At 47.9% G+C, this 14906-nt stretch overlaps 1 protein-coding gene across 1 annotated transcript; it reads left to right on the plus strand.

Annotated features, from left to right (window-relative positions):
- The first annotated feature begins 9116 nt into the window (after nt 1-9116).
- Nucleotides 9117-14631, plus strand: Rrm2 (ribonucleotide reductase regulatory subunit M2). The gene is made up of 10 exons (XM_021178915.2): nt 9117-9366; nt 9481-9555; nt 9857-10003; nt 10254-10370; nt 11285-11418; nt 12341-12435; nt 12560-12693; nt 13225-13329; nt 13421-13534; nt 13630-14631. Exons 1-10 carry the CDS (start codon nt 9265-9267, stop codon nt 13780-13782), a joined length of 1176 nt encoding a protein of 391 aa, XP_021034574.1. The 5' UTR covers nt 9117-9264; the 3' UTR covers nt 13783-14631.
- The last annotated feature ends 275 nt before the right edge of the window (nt 14632-14906 follow it).

Raw genomic sequence — 14906 nt, forward strand, 5'->3', positions numbered from 1 at the left:
GTTAGTCTAGAGACTGGAGCTAGGCTCAGGTTTTGTGGGGGAGTAACTTGGAAACTAATGCTAGGTATTGGCCTGTTAGTTTGCCTGAGTTTAAATTTAGATCAGGTCCTCTCTCTCTCTTTTTAAATAATTTTAAAAAAGATTTATGTATGTGAATACATTGTAGCTGTACAGATGGTTGTGAGCCTTCATGTGGTTGTTGGGAGTTGAATTTTCTTAGGACCTCCGCTCTCTCAGTCCCTGCTTGCTCTGGCCCAAAGATTTATTTTATAAGTACACTGTAGCTGACTTCAGACCCACCAGAAGAGGGCATCGGATCTCATTACGGGTAGTTTTGAGCCACCATGTGGTTGGTGAGATTTGAATTCAGGGCCTTTGGAAGAGCAGTCAGTGCTCTTCTGAGACATCTTGCCAGCCCCAGTCAGGTTCTCTAAAATGGAGTCTGAACTTAAAAGGTTTGGCCTCTCGGGTAGAAGGATCCATTTATTTTTTCCTTTGACAAAAAGCTCAGAACGAGCTACTTGATGTGGGTACAGCTGGAGAGATGCTCAAGGGGCTGAAGGGAAGTACTCGCATCTGGTCCTAAGTGGCTCTGCTTCCTCTGAGCTGAGTGTAGCCTAAGGCCTGGGACCGGGAGCACGTGTTTCCTCTTTGCTTGGAGGCTGACAGGCCAATATGAGGCACCTTTACAATGACGTTCTATTTTGTTTCTTTGACCAGAGCCTTGGAGGAAAGAGACAGCAACACTGACGAATGAGGTCAGCGGGACCTGCTGAGTACCTAGTGGATGTGGAGAACAGCGGAGGCAGAGTGCCTGCTCAGATTAGATGATTAACTCTCTCCATCACTAGTGCCTAGCATCCAGGCTGGGCCCCAAGGATGCAGACACCAGTAGGACCCAGAGACCTCCTGGCGTAGAGAGAATGGCAGGCCCGTAGCTGGGGGTTGGATGCCATCAGATAGGTGTTTGGGGAATATTCTGGAGGGCAAAGGGCACTGATGCCAGTGGATAAAAGGGCTCTTGGTTACTAGAACCAGCACTGGGTTAGATGAATACTGCCTGTCCCAGTTGCGGTTCCTATTGCTAGGATGAAGCACCGTGACCAAAAGCAAGTTGGGGAGGGAACCGTTTGTTGGCCTTACACTTCCTCATCCATAATCCATCATCGAGGGAAGTCAGGACAGGAACCAAGCAGGGCAGGAACCTGGAGGCAGAGGCTGATGCAGAGGCCATGGAGGCTGCTTACTGGGTTGCTTCCCATGGCCTGCTCAGTCTGCTTTCTTATAGGATCCAGGACTACCAGGTCAAATATGCCACCACCCAATGGGCTGGGCCCTCACCCACCAATCAATCACTAAGGAAATGCTCTATACATTTGCCTACAGCCCAGTCTTCTGCAGGCATTTTCTCATCTGGGGGTCCCTCCTCTCAGATGACTCTAGCTTGTGTGAAGTTGACACAAATCTAGCCAGCGGATTGCATGAAACTCGGAGACTGGTCTTGGTGAGGAAACCAAAGGAGTTGACTCAGAAAGTCAACGGGAACCAAGATACCCTGCACAGCAGAGAATTCAAAGTATATCAGGCTCATGCTGGAAGAAGGCTCGGCAGTTAAGAGCATATACTGAGTTCAGAGGACCTGAGTCCACTTGCCAGCAATCACACCCGGTGTCTATAACTCTAGGTCCAGGTCAGAGCTCTGCAGCACCTGCAACCATGTGCACACACACTTACATATAACTAAGACTGATTAATACAAATGCCATGCCTCAGAACCATCAGTTCAGGACCTTTGTGCTTTAGAGTTTTTCCCGGTCAGCTCGGCATGAGCTCGAGTCATCTGAGAAGAGGGAACTTCAGTTGAAAACCCGCCTCCATCAGATGGGCCTGCTGGCAACTGTGCAGGACATTTTCTGATGGATTGGTGTAAGACTCAACCCACTGTGCAGAAGTCACCCTTATGCAGGGGGTCCATGCTTGCTTCAGTTCCTGCCTTGACTTCCCTTGATGAAGGACTGTGACTGGGGATGCCCAAGCCAGATAAACCCTTTCCTTGCCAACGTTGCCTGGTCATGGCGTTGTTTTTTTTTTTTTTTTTTCACAGCAATAGGAACCCTTACTAGACAACTCACCACAGCCATGGCTGCCCCTGGATGTCTGTCACACTGTCTGGGTTATTCCCAGCACTGCACTGCCAGCTGTGGCACTCTCCCTTCAGGGACAATGTCCAGGTAATGATGTCCATTTGGCTGGTCCATCATCACAGTGTAATTGCTGAAATAAACCCTAAAAGTCTTTTTTTTTTTTTTTTTTTTTTTTGAGTTTTTCGAGACAGGGTTTCTCTGTGTAGCCCTGGCTGTCCTGGAACTCACTCTGTAGACCAGGCTGGCCTCGAACTCAGAAATCCTCCTGCCTCTGCCTCCCAAGGACTGGGATTAAAGGCATGTGCCACCACTGCCTGGCTAATTGCTGAAATAGAAAAAGCTCTCTTGATGGTTCAGCGGTTAGGAGCACTGCCTGCTCTTCCAGAGGTCCTGAGTTCAATCCTCAGAAACCCACATGGTGGCTCACAATTATCTACAATGGAGTTTTGTGCCCTCTTCTGGCACACAGGTATACATGCAGATAGATCACTCATACATAAAATTAATACGATTTCTTTTTTTTTTTTTTTTTTTTTTGGTTTTTCGAGACAGGGTTTCTCTGTGTAGCCTAATACGATTTCTTAAAAAAAAGAGTTCTCTTGCTTACACAGTGGGGTATGGGTGTTTCATGAGGATGTCAGCAAACATGGAACATGCTAACAACACATACAAACAGAACCCTCCCCCCCATTTCTGGTTAATTCAAACGGCAGTGATTTAGTTGTTACTTTTTCCTTACTTCCAACCCCAGAGATGGATTGGTTCCCTCGCAGGAAGCATACAATAAAACTTACTGCCAGGGTTTACTAACTCTGAGCTTCTCTGCTCCCAAAAGCACGTGTGTGGTCCTTTCTTCACTGGGCTGCAAACACCTTACAAGCAAGAACTGTATTCCCTGCCTTTTCTTTCTTTTCTTTACCTTTTTTGGAGGGTGGGTGGGATGGGCCTCACTGTGTAGCCCCAACTTGCCCAGAACTCACCACGTAGACTAAGTTGACCTCACACTTGAGAGATCTGCCTGCCTCTGCCTCTGGGATGGAATGTCAGGATTAAAGACACACACAGTCAAGCCGGGCGTGGTGGCGCACACCTTTAATCCCAGCACTCGGGAGGCAGAGGCAGGCGGATTTCTGAGTTCGAGGCCAGCCTGGTCTACAAAGTGAGTTCCAGGACAGCCAGGGCTACACAGAGAAACCCTGTCTCGAAAAACCAAAAAAAAAAAAAAAAAAAAAAAAAAAAAGACACACACAGTCACAAGCGTTCACTTCTGCTGTTTTTCTCGCCCAGGGCGATGTCCCCATCAATAAAGGCTCAGCTACCAAGTGACTACAGTGTTATGGACCTCATTTACGGATGTATCATGACACTGGACAGCACTGGTAGAAACATACTCCTGATGCTGACGGGGCTGAGGAGGTATGCAGAGAGGAAGATGCCAGTGGTAAGAGAGGACTGGAAGGTGACTACGGTGTGACACCAGGCGTGTGTGTGCTTGAGGAGCCGTTGATCTACTTATTGCTTGCCTGTGCGGCCAGTTTATATTAGTCTAGTGGTATTGGAAAGGAGACTTTGAGTGGAGGCTTGTAAGAGGTAGGGAACCATGGTTGCCAGAGTCCCTCGGGAAGCCCAGTGAGGATCCGGAGGGAAGCAGGCAAGGGGCTAGATTCAGGATAGATGCTTGGGGACAGAAGTAGGCCTAGAAAGTTCTTAGACTTGTGCCTGCTGGGAGTGTGGAACCCAGGCAGACATCTGACCTCTGGGTCTGGGCTTTTGCCACGATGTTCTTTGTCTACTCGCAGGGACACTGCCCGACTGAGCTATTCCTTCCCACCCCAAGTGTGATTCTCCTGAGTCACACCACTATCTCTGCAGCCCTGCTGTACTCAGCTGCGGGCCCAGCCCAGAGGAGCCTGTCAGTGCTAACATTTCCAGGCAGCTGTCAGGCCAGTGGACACTGGGAACGCTGGGTAACACGGCCATCACAACCGTTTCCCACAACAAGGGCTGCCTCACTTCAGATTCCAAGCTGTTGAGTATTAATAGCCCACTTGAAGAAGAAAAAAATCCAAACATTTATTACTCTGTGCTCAGCATTCAGTTTGGGGATCAAACTCGGGTGGTGGGGTTTTGGCTGCTGGGCCATCTTGCTAGCCCATTTCACATGAGGGAGTCCACATCTGGTGAGCAGGAATTCCTCAGAGGCAAGACTCAGCCCAAGCTTGCAGAGTCCAAACATGCTGACTCTGGCCCTGTCCCTGTCTGTATCAGGCCTCCAGGGAGTCTGACCTGTTAAACTTTTTCAGCGTTTTCCATCGGAGAGGTTATATGACACACGAGAGGTTTGAGTATCAATTTTGTCCCAAGTTCTATACTGTGAACCCATTAAAATGCCTCTATAACGTTCGTGCTTGTGGTGGCTCACACCACCCATAACTCCAGTTCCAGGGGATTCGGACCTCCCGGCACCAGGTACACACGTGTACACACAGGTACACACAGGTACACACGTGATACAGATACATGCTTAATTCACACCTAGAAAATGTAAAGTCCAGCCGGGCGTGGTGGCGCACGCCTTTAGTCCCAGCACTCGGGAGGCAGAGGCAGGCGGATTTCTGAGTTCTGAGGCCAGCCTGGTCTACAAAGTGAGTTCCAGGACAGCCGGGGCTATACAGAGAAACCCTGTCTCAAAAACAACAACAACAACAACAACAAAAAAATTAAAGTTCATATTGAGCTGAGGGTTGCGGGGTTGGGTGATAGATACCTTTAGTCTCAGCAGAAGGTGGATCTCTGAGTTTGAGGCCAGCTGGTCTACAGAGAGAGTTTCAGGACAGCCAGGACTATGTAGAGAGGCTCTGTCTCAAAACAACAGCAACAACAAAACAAAGCCAAAGCAAACAAATGAGAGAGAGAGAGAGAGAGAGAGAGAGAGAGAGAGAGAGAGGGAAGAAAACAAGCAAGCAAAGAAATCCCAAGAAAGTGGGTGGGTCAAGGGCATCCAGTGGGTGAGTGACAAGGCTCTTCCATTCCATCACAGTGGTCACTCTTATAGCTACATTCCTGGAAAGTCCATTATTGCCTCATTGCAAGGCTGATTCCCCTGTTTTTCCGCTTGTTGCCTCTTACTTAATAACTGTTTAGCTAAGCGGGCTGTCAGAGTGGCCGCAGGAGTTCCCTCCGAATCTGACTTTGTCCTTCCTCCTCTCAAGTGGTGGGATTCCCATTGTACTTGCAAATCTTTGCGTAGGTCGCTCCAGGTCTCCAGTTCTGAAGTTCATTTCCTTCTCCCCCCACCCTATGAACACATAGAACATATGAAAGAAGAGACTCAACTGGGCATGGTGGCGCACGCCTTTAATCCCAGCACTTGGAAGGCAGAGTCAGCCAGATTTCTGATTTCGAGGCCAGCCTGGTCTACAGAGTGAGTTCAGGACAGCCAGGGCTATACAGAGAAACCCTGTCTTGAAAAAAAAAAAAAAAAGAAGAAGAAGAAGAAGAAGAAGAAGAAGAGACTCAATAGAGGGCTAACCCTGGGTTCAATTCCCAGCACCATCTAAGACAGGAATGATATAAACCAGGCATAAAAAAAACCAAAAAAACAAAAAAAACCAAGCATAGTAGCACACACCCGTGACCTGAATACTGAGGGGGTGAGGATAGGGAGAGCAGAAGTTCCGGGCCATCCCCAGCTACAATGCTGAGTTGAAGGCCAGCCTGAGATTCATAAGACCCTGTCTTATGAGTAAATAAACAAAGAATTAAAACAACAACAACAACAACAACAAAGTGTTGAGGCTAGAGAGATGAGTCAGCAGTTAAGAACACAGGATGTTCTTGCAGAGGACCTGGGTTCAGTTCTCAGTACCAACATGTTAACTCCAGTTCCAGAGGACCCAACACCTTCTTCTGGCCTCTTCAGACAGACAGACAGGCAGGCAAAACTCTCATACACACAAAATAAAATAAAATACAAAGTAAGTGGTCTGTAAGCTGGACTTGGTGGTGGACCTTTGATCCCAGGAGTCAGAGATAAGCAGATCTCTGTGAGCTCAAGGTCAGCCTGCTCTATGTAATGAATGCTAGGCTAGCCAGGGCGACATAGTAACATGCTGTTTTCCTTTTATTTTTTTTTTTAAGGAAAAAAAAAAAGCAAATTGTAGATGATACCTTCTCACTACTCAGCGTTTGAACAGCTGACCCTAAAACTAAAGCTGTTCTCTACCACCCCAGCGCCGTGTTTATACCTAACTAACGTTTCTCAGTATCATCTAATAGCATTCAGTTGTGAAAGGAATGCAAGTTGGCCAAGATCAAACTGGGGCTGCTTGTGTCAGCCCTAACCAGTCAATAAAGCCAGGAGGTTAAGAAGGAAGGGCTGGTACAACGAGTACCGCCAGAACCACAGAAGCTTGCACAGAGAGCACCCCTGCAAGCATGTCCGCCCCACGTGTTCAGCCTTGGACTGTTAGTCACTCTGGCCATGGATCGTTATCTTAATAATGTGTGGTGGTGCCCTAGGAGGTTAGAGAATGATGTTGGGTCTCCTGGAACTACAATTTTGGATGGTTGTGAGCCATCAAGTGGGTGATAGGAACCTTTGAGAGAGCAAGTTTTTCTCAACCACCCAAGTCAACTATTCTGCTTCCTAAATTCTTTCTTATTTATTGATTTATTTGGAGGCCAAGTCTCATTATGCAGCCTAAGATGACCTGCAGCTCACTATGTAGACCAGGCTGGCCTCAAAATCATAAGAGATCCATGACTTGCTTCTGCCTCCTAGTGCTGAGTCGAGAGGTGTGGCGCCTGCTGTTTACTCTTTCTGTACTCTGGGAACATTCCTAATTGCTGGGATTAAGAGCAAGTGCCACCACCTAGGACACAGGTCACTTTCAAGTCCTGGGAAGAAAGCAATGAATTTCACACATGTGCAGAAGGGAGTGAGACAGCTCAAATTGGAGACAGCAAATGGACACTGGTGGGCGAACCCTGGGGAGTTCTCTTTTCCTTGCTTTCTTTTTTATATTTTTTGGGATAGGCTCTATGTAGTCCTGGCTATCCTGGAACTCATTTAGGTAGACCAGGCTGGCCTCAAACTCAAAAGATCTGCCAGCCTCTGCCTCCCAGATGCTAAGATTAAAGACAAGGGCCATCATGCCCTGCTCGGTTTTTCCGTATGTTGGGAACATTACTAATAAAAAGGTCCGAGTGTCTGACAAGATGTCTCAGCAGCCAACCCTGACCTCATAAATTCCACCCCTGGGGCCCCACAGAATACGAGAGAAACAACTTCCATAAGTGGGCCTCTGACCTTCACACTACACCCTCGTCTCACACAAAATTAATTTAAAAAGAAGAAAGAAAAGGAGTTAGCAAGGGTCTAAAGTTGTGGGACCTTGGGTAGTTTCCAGGTCTCTCAGGCCTTTACTTCAGTTATCTATAAAACAGGCCTAAAAATACCCGTTTTCCCTTTCCATCTGGATTAAACATGTATATGACCTGATCGAGCTGTACAGGGGCCGTGAGTTCTGACAGCTGAGAGGATTTGGCGGGGAAACGCTGGATGCCTGCGGGGACTCAGTTTCCACATCTAAGGTCACCTGAAAACGGACTTGCCCTTGAGTGACCGCAGCGCGCGCGGGCCGGTGGGGCTGGGAATTTTCCGATTGAAGTTGAACCAACCAATCACAGAGCAGAGGTCAAAAACCGCGCCAGAAGCAAAAGCGCTCAGCTCCTGACAGGTCCCGGTACAGGGGAACCTAGGCGGGGCTGCCCACTAAGCTCAGCCTGCTTGGCGGGAGGAAGAGGCGTTTGGAGGAGGTTGTGAGCAGGGAGAAGAGAATGGCGGCGACCTTCTTCTTCCCTCAGTGGCCGAGTGTTATTTTAGTAGCCAGACCTCATTTGTACTGAGTACACCAGGAGCTAGAGGAACCAAAGGCAAACCCCTCGGATAACCGAGGAGTGGAATGTGAATTAGGAATTATATGTTAAAAAAAGACCTGACAATTTTGCTAGAGGTGATTTAAAATATTTATCGATATGGCCCAGTTAGCTTAGCATGGAAGAAGTCCTGGGTTTTGTCCCCGGCACCATATAAATTGTGCAGCGGTGGATGCCGCCTGCTTTAACTTTGAGCTGCCACATGGTGTTCAGAGATTTTTACAGCATCTACAGTGAGAGAGAACTTAGGACACAAGCAGAGGGGAGCCTCCCCTCGTCCTCTTTTAAAATATTTGACCTGGGAGAGTCAGTGGAGCCTTCCCAGGTTCCACGTTTCTCCCCGGGATCTCAGAGTCCCATCTCAGCACTTTATCTCGGGTATCTTGGACCCCGTAGGGCAAATCAGAAAGGCAACCTACAAGATGGAAACTTGAGTTCTTGTCTCCACCCTCACCACAGGAATTTGCAAATTCGTCTTTAGACTACGGGACGCCCAGAGTCGTAAAATGAACGTATGACTCGTCACCATCCTGTGAGCTTCCTGGAATTTGTAATCGTCTGGAAACTTTTAAACTAATTGGGACAGGGGGGACAGGGGCCTGACAGGAGGGGCAGGGCAGAAAACGAACCCAAGGCTGCGTCCGTACCCCTTCATGAGTTTGAAGACAGCTTTTTAGGGAACCCTTGTTTGAGGACCCTCTTAATCCCACAAGGCCGGTGCGATTGCTCGGGACCCCGAATCTCTTTAAGAAACCAGGGTCCCCCGCACCCCTCTACTAGGGACACGAAGACAGTCAAGGCGACGTGTCCCAGAGGCCAGCAGCGTCGCTCCACCCTTGGCACCAACCTCAGCGGCAACGCCCGCCCGGCGACCCCTTGCGCGCTCAATCCCCGAGGCTCTCGCAATCCTAACCGGTTCCGGCCCCGCGAGCGCCCGCGAACCGGGCCGGCGCAGGCTCCTTAAAGGTCTTTGTGCGGAAGGCCTGCGGCACAACTCAAATCTCCCGCGCTTGGGCGGCGAGCGGGGTCAGCGGCGTCCAATGGGAGGCGAGGCCACGCCCCCTCGGAGCGCGCGGTTCGGCGGCTCTTTAAAGGGCGCGGGCGCTGGCAGTCGGCGGTGCACCGGATTCCAGCTGTTTTCGCCTGCTCCTCGCCGTCTCCGCCGCTGCCCTCGTTCGCCATGCTCTCCGTCCGCACCCCGCTCGCCACCATCGCTGACCAGCAGCAGCAGCTGCAGTTGTCGCCGCTGAAGCGACTCACCCTGGCTGACAAGGAGAACACGGTGAGGGCGGCCCAGGTGCCGGCTGGGTTGGATGTGCACTGGCAGGTCGTGGGTTCCGGAACCCGGGAGGGTGGAGGGTGCCTACCGCCATTCACCACGCGTGTCCCCCTACAGCCCCCGACTCTCAGCAGCACCCGCGTCCTGGCCAGCAAGGCTGCGAGGAGAATCTTCCAGGACTCCGCCGAGCTGGTGAGTGGCCCGTGTGGGGCTGAGGTGGGTCGCTTAGGCTCCCAGTAGAGGGCGCCCGCTCGTTGGCGCTAAAAGCTGCATTGTCCCAGCTGACTTATTTGACTCTTCTTTCCCGCCAAAGTGTCTCCTCAGAATGTCCTACTTGGTTCGGCCTATGGTAACAGTAGAGTGCAGCGTGACAGCTAAGCACACAAGATTACCAATCGTTGAAAGTACTCGATCTGATGAGACACTGGCTAGCAGTTTCCTAGGGTTCGGTTGGCATTTGGGGGTTGGTTCACTTGGCACTCTCATCCAACAGGAAAGTAAACTGCCTGCTAACCCCAGCGTTGAGGATGAGCCGTTACTGAGAGAAAACCCCCGCCGCTTCGTTGTCTTTCCCATCGAGTACCATGATATCTGGCAGATGTACAAGAAAGCCGAGGCCTCCTTTTGGACTGCCGAAGAGGTAATCATTCAGGACTTACTGTGTCAAAAGGCTCCTGCATGGCCGTCACAACTTTTAAGATTTGCCTAGATTTCCCCCTGGGAATGGTAGCTCACTGAGATATTGGGTGTTCCCGTGAACAAAGGGAATAATGGATGTGAAGAATGTGGTAATGAAATAGTATAGGGGACTTCAGTTTTTAAAGTGTGAGTGTGTGAGAGAGGGAGAGAGAGACCTACAGACCTGCTAATTGTGAACTTCTAAACTTCAGGTGGACCTTTCCAAGGATATTCAGCACTGGGAGGCTCTGAAACCCGATGAGAGACATTTTATATCTCACGTTCTGGCTTTCTTTGCAGCGAGTGATGGCATAGTCAATGAGAACTTGGTGAGTTTGCATGAAATACCCGTAATTCGCTTAGACCCAGAACTGGTTCCTGGCTCTCTATCTTATGCTCTGAAGCAAGGCTGGAGAGAGAGATGGCTGACTTCAGTCTCCACTCTGGTTAGCACACTTCCTGCTTGGGCGGAAGACCCAGGTTCTGTTATGAGTACCCCTGTGGGACTGCTTCCCATCTGCTGGTGAGCTCCCAGGGCTCTGGCAACTCTGACCTTGGGCACTTGCCTGTACATGCAGGGACCCATTCCCAGGCATGCACAAGCAAAACAAACTTTTTTAAGAGCTATGAATGTTATGTCAACGTTCATCATGTTAGTCTTTCCCTCTGCTAAGGAGCAGTAGTAAGTTTTTCTCTTTGTATCTACAGGCTTAACTTTTTGTGGATTTCTATAAGACTTTGGTTGTATACTTCTTAACTCTAAGTGGGTCCTTGGAATGAACTGAAACAGAATTAGGGAATAACAAGAGTGTTAAAAGAAACCCTGTGGGGCCTGGTGTGTGCCACAGAGGTTAGGAGCACTTGATAGTTTTGTTAAAATAAATGGCAAACTAGGAGTTATGTGTTTCCTAATTGGTAAATTGAGCGTATGAGGTGAAATAATGAGCTTGCTTGCAAATCATGAAGAACTAATAAAAATATAGGATTAAACTGTATTAAATATATACCTGGGGTTTTTGTTTTGTTTTACTTACATTTTTGAAGCAAGGTCTTACTGTAATCTTGGCTGGCCTAGAATAGAACTCAGTAAGAACACCAAAATGGCCTCTCAGATTCCCACCTTACTGTTGCTGTAGGCCTAGGATTAATCCCAGCAGGCCAGGCCACTCTACTGGTAGTGTGGAGAAGGTGAAGCAACCAGTAGTTTTTCAAGTTTAACTTTGGTTCGTTTTACTACCACTAGGTGGAGCGATTTAGCCAAGAAGTTCAAGTTACAGAGGCCCGCTGTTTCTATGGCTTCCAAATTGCCATGGAAAACATACACTCTGAAATGTACAGTCTCCTTATTGACACTTACATTAAAGATCCCAAGGAAAGGTGAGTATCCACACACTGCCAAGGTGCCTGGGACTCACTTACTGCTTTATTTCCAGTATTTTTGCTCATTTAGGGGAAATGAGCAGAATGACGAGCAGACCTGTCTGTAGATGTTTCTATGACCCTTAGTCAAGACTGCCTCCAGCATTTGTGTGTGGTAGCTTGTGTCTGTATTTCCAGCACCCAGAGATCAGTGCAGCAGCATTGTCAAGAAGTCAAAGTCTAGTCAGACCGGATACTGTGTCAAAAACAAAACCAACCCCAGGGGCTGGGGAAATGGCTCCTGCAAAGTATGCTTTGCTCGATTACCAGTTTTAGTTCTTAGCTCCCACAGGATACGGGGAAGTGATGCCCTCTTCTGGCCTCCATGGGCATCACACATGGTGTCTGACACATTGAGGCAAAACATAAATTAAAAGTTAAATTTAAAGCCGGGTGGTGGTGGCGCACACCTTTAATCCCAGCACTCGGGAGGCAGAGGCAGGCAGATTTCTGAGTTCGAGGCCAGCCTGGTCTACAGAGTGAGTTCCAGGACAGCCAGGGCTACACAGAGAAACCCTGTCTCAAAACCAAAAAAAAAAAAAAAAAAAAAAAACCAATTAAATTTAAAGACATGGCTATGATGGCTATGAATGAGTATTAAACCAAAGTGGAGGTGAGGGGAATTGCTTTAGACAATAATGAGTCAAAAGGTTTGTTTTAGACCAGTTTAGCTGACATTGCTCTGCTAGGAAGGACATTATAGAAAAATTAAGAAGGCGTTTGTGTTATGGAGGGAGACTGGGAAGGACTGGTAGGGTTATGGTGGCAGTGAGCGCCGGGATGGGAAGCAGACGTGGAAGTAATGGATCAGGCCTACGCTGTGCCTGTTGTGTTGCCAGGGCTCTGCAGTATCCGTTCATGCTATGCTTTCTGCCTGCAGAGAATATCTCTTCAATGCCATTGAAACAATGCCTTGTGTGAAGAAGAAGGCTGACTGGGCCTTGCGCTGGATTGGGGACAAAGAGGCTACGTATGGTGAGGACCCTTTCCTTTTTCCTCAAGCCCAGACTTGATTGTCCAAGTAATGTCACTGGATTATTGGCCTGTGCTGAGAATACCGAGGCCTCACCGGGAACGTTTTTGTGTTGACTCTTACTAGGAGAACGCGTTGTGGCCTTTGCCGCCGTAGAAGGAATCTTCTTTTCCGGTTCTTTTGCATCGATATTCTGGCTCAAGAAACGGGGGCTGATGCCGGGCCTTACATTTTCCAATGAGCTTATTAGCAGAGACGAGGTGAGTCTGAAGTAGCTTTCTAACCTGCGGCTCTTAGGTACATGTCTACTGATGGGGACCTGATATCCTGTAGGCGTGAGTGTGTAAACTGAAAGTTCTTAATAGAGCTTGAGGCTGTGAAGCTGTGAGCAAAGTGAAGAAACCTCTGGGTATCAGAAGCGAATGGCCCCGGCCCTGTGTTATAATAGGTGTCAGGCAGCCTTGAGTTGGACTAGCCTATTCCTTGCTTTCATAATTGGCCGTGAAATACCTGGTTTATTTCCCTCACCTGCATTGTTGGATTTTGTGGCTATCTATAGCGTGGCTGGCTTGGAACAATGGGCAGAACTGGCCTCAAATTCATGGTGATCTTGTCTCTGGCTCCAGAATGCTAGGATTGCAGGTGTGTACCACCACACCCAGGCTTAAATACCTTTCTCTGGATAGGCTAAGTGTTCTCTGTGTGGCCAGACTGAGAGGAGGGTGGATAAATCATGCATGTGAACAGTAGCAGTCAGAGCCCCATGGTGATCTTGAACGACTCTCTTCTAGGGTTTACACTGTGACTTTGCCTGCCTGATGTTCAAGCACCTGGTACACAAGCCATCGGAGCAGAGGGTCAGAGAGATAATCACCAATGCCGTTAGGATAGAGCAGGTGAGTGACTGCAGGTTGTCCTTGTCCTTGCTGGGGGAAGGGGGTGTCCTCGGGCTTCGGGGTGCTCAGCGCTGCTTTGCTTGCCCTCTAGGAGTTCCTCACGGAGGCCTTGCCCGTGAAACTCATCGGGATGAATTGCACTTTGATGAAGCAGTACATTGAGTTTGTGGCCGACAGGCTTATGCTGGAGCTGGGTTTTAACAAGGTAAAGTGTTATTTATGGCCTCCACCCTCTGCTGTCTCTTTCTCCTCTTTCTTTCACTTGTTTTCAGCATTTATATATTGATGTGACTTTTTCAGATTTTCAGAGTAGAAAATCCGTTTGACTTCATGGAAAATATCTCACTAGAAGGAAAGACAAACTTCTTTGAGAAGCGAGTAGGCGAGTATCAGAGGATGGGAGTCATGTCGAATTCGACAGAGAATTCTTTTACCTTGGATGCTGACTTCTAAGTAGCTGATCGCGTGCTCTTTGCTGATTTTTGTCCCCTTGACATTAAAAGAAATCAGCAAAAACAATCAACTGGCTACACCATGAACTGTCATTAAATTTGCTAAACAAGTGTCCTAAAAGCTGTGTAGCTACCTCAGTCCTGTTTGCCAGGCTGGTGGTCACTAGAAGAAAGTATACTTCAAACAATGGGTACTTGGATTCTTAGGGAGATCCTGTCCTTGGCTTTTACAAGTAGTGTGGTCACCTTTGACCTCATCAAAGTACTAAGCACTGGGCCAGGTTTTATGAGCAGTGACCATCAAGCAAGCAGGTTTAAACATTTAGATGCTGTTTAGGGCTGTTTAAAGATGTCAGCCTCACTGCTTCCTGCAAGCATGCAGAGTCTACTTAACAAGTTTGTAAATAAAATTGGCACTTTGTACACACACACATAGTACTGTCAGGTGATTAACTACATTTTATGAGGTTTTACCTCTATGCTTTTTTTTTTAATATATATACTGCTCAGTATTATCTTGAAGTTTGCAAATGCCATGATGGTACAGTGAATTCTGACATTTGCCTAAATAAGAGTTCACTTTTTTTTTTCCTCGAGACAGGGTTTCTCTGTACAGCCCTGGCTGTACAGAATTCACAAGTGAGTTTGAGCCCAGTGGTGGGTACACACGTGGGACTCTCTTACAAACCAAAACAGAAAAAACAAGTGTTCCCTGAGGTAGTCTACTGTGATCTTGCTTCCTCATGAACTGATATAACCCTGATCAGTTTCCTTGATTATTGTATAAATGTTTTTGTAATATGAAAAGTTATTGTACCTTTTAAATTATTGTTACTTAAAATTAATAAACTCTTGAATTAACAGTCTTGAACTTTCATGGCATACAAGTGTTAAAAATGATTTAACTAAAACTTTAATGTCAGTCCTTTGGGTAAAAATGTACATCTCTTTGTTTACATCCCAAATGCTCCCCTGCTTGGTCTGCCCCACCCCCACGGCCCACACAAGAGAATCTCCCCCCCTTCCCAAATTTACATTTTGCTTTTAGAAAGTTTTTCATTAAAGAGTAGGGGTTTGCTTTTTGTTACTTCTGGGGACTTTTTCCTCTTTTTCTTACATAGAGCA

Source organism: Mus caroli, unplaced genomic scaffold (assembly GCF_978045245.1).
Source record: "Mus caroli unplaced genomic scaffold, Mus_caroli_1 scaffold_14, whole genome shotgun sequence".
Classification (NCBI taxonomy): Eukaryota; Metazoa; Chordata; class Mammalia; order Rodentia; family Muridae; genus Mus; species Mus caroli.